Source organism: Atta colombica, unplaced genomic scaffold (assembly GCF_001594045.1).
Source record: "Atta colombica isolate Treedump-2 unplaced genomic scaffold, Acol1.0 scaffold189, whole genome shotgun sequence".
Lineage (NCBI taxonomy): Eukaryota > Metazoa > Arthropoda > Insecta > Hymenoptera > Formicidae > Atta > Atta colombica.
This window is the reverse complement of record NW_017259281.1, coordinates 1,107,515-1,108,887: the sequence shown is the minus strand read 5'-3', so window position 1 is coordinate 1,108,887 and position 1,373 is coordinate 1,107,515. Positions and strand designations below refer to the sequence as shown.

The 1,373-nt window shown below is 24.8% G+C and overlaps 1 protein-coding gene across 1 annotated transcript in view; it reads right to left on the bottom strand.

The window, feature by feature from the left end:
• The window catches only part of LOC108686690 (odorant receptor 22c-like), a 1,569-nt gene extending 1,036 nt beyond the window's left edge, over positions 1-533 (bottom strand). Inside the window, exons 1-2 of the mRNA XM_018192113.1 lie at positions 408-533; positions 223-336 (exon numbers count right to left, since the gene is read on the bottom strand). Coding sequence (XP_018047602.1) covers positions 223-336; positions 408-464 — 171 coding nt within the window. The 5' untranslated portion in view covers positions 465-533. The remainder of the gene's footprint in view (positions 1-222; positions 337-407) is intronic.
• Positions 534-1,373: the final 840 nt, after the last annotated feature.

Here is a 1,373-nt window from a genome sequence, read left to right as displayed (position 1 = left end):
TTATATATATAATATTACAATATATTATAAAGAAATACTTTTTTAAAATAAAAAAGTTATTATTTATAAATTTTATTTTCTTAAATGACATTATATACGTATTGCAACACATTAAAATGTTTTTCTTAGAAAACAATATTATATATTTTTATTATAAAACTAACACAATTATGTTGTGTAAAAGAATAATGTATTTTTGATTAACAACTTTTGAATACGCACCTTGAGGCTAAGATATTCTCCAGCAAAGCAAATGACAAAAGCTTCAATCGTTATGACGCAATAAGCAAAAAGGGTTTTCACTAATACGAAAACACCAGCTTCATTATGTATAGACTAGTTTGACAAATAATAAAGAAGATAAATATACAATTCCAATAATCATGTATTTATTTATTATTACTTACTACTATGAAGACAAATCCTATACTGCAAATGACTAACGTATTCCATACAACTTGCATCAATGCGATGAAGGAGAAGAGTTGTTCGATGTTCTTGGAAAATGAAATTATTTTATTATGCCTCTTAATTAATATACCGAATGAAGATACAAAGGACCCATGAAGAAGAGTGTTTTTGGAAATATTTTTAAACTCTTGACATATTATATCAATTTGTCCGCTTGCGTGTAGAACCTAAAATATACTTCAAGTTTTATAAAAATTACAGTCATTACATGTAAAAAAAATTATTATCATAAAAAATGTATATAAATATTTCGAATATATAGATATAAGATACTTTAATATATTACATTTTAATAAATTTTTTTTAAATGTTTGTATAATGGCATTTTACTTTAAAATTTCTTATAAACAGAAATGGCATAGTCCATATGACTAAAATCAACATTAAAAACAAAAAATTTGTTATAACAGATTTTGTTGTTATAACATTGCGTTATAAATTATTTTGACATTAAGACACAAATAAATAGAAAACACACAGGCAAATATGTATAAAATATAAATTACCAAAGTAAAGATCAATCCATTTAGAATAGCGACCGTGCATACGTGTAGCATTACATGTAAAAATATTGTTATAGCAAAAAGTTCAAACATCGGCGACTGTTGAGTTTCAAAAGGAAATTGCAACTTTAAAGGAAGTTGTCTTGAAGTATCATTATAATCTTCGGTTAGAAATACGAAACGAATTGCGTATTCGCCTAAGAGGTAAAGTGCAGCAACAATAGCAGTAAAACTCAATAAAGCATTAGATATAAAATGTGATATATTCGCTTTGATTGTCATTATATATAAATGATGATTGATATTGATGCACTCACGCCAATCATTATCCATAGTAGCAAGAATTTTATGAAGATCTCTATAATATTTTATTTATTTCATCAAATGTTTTATATAAAA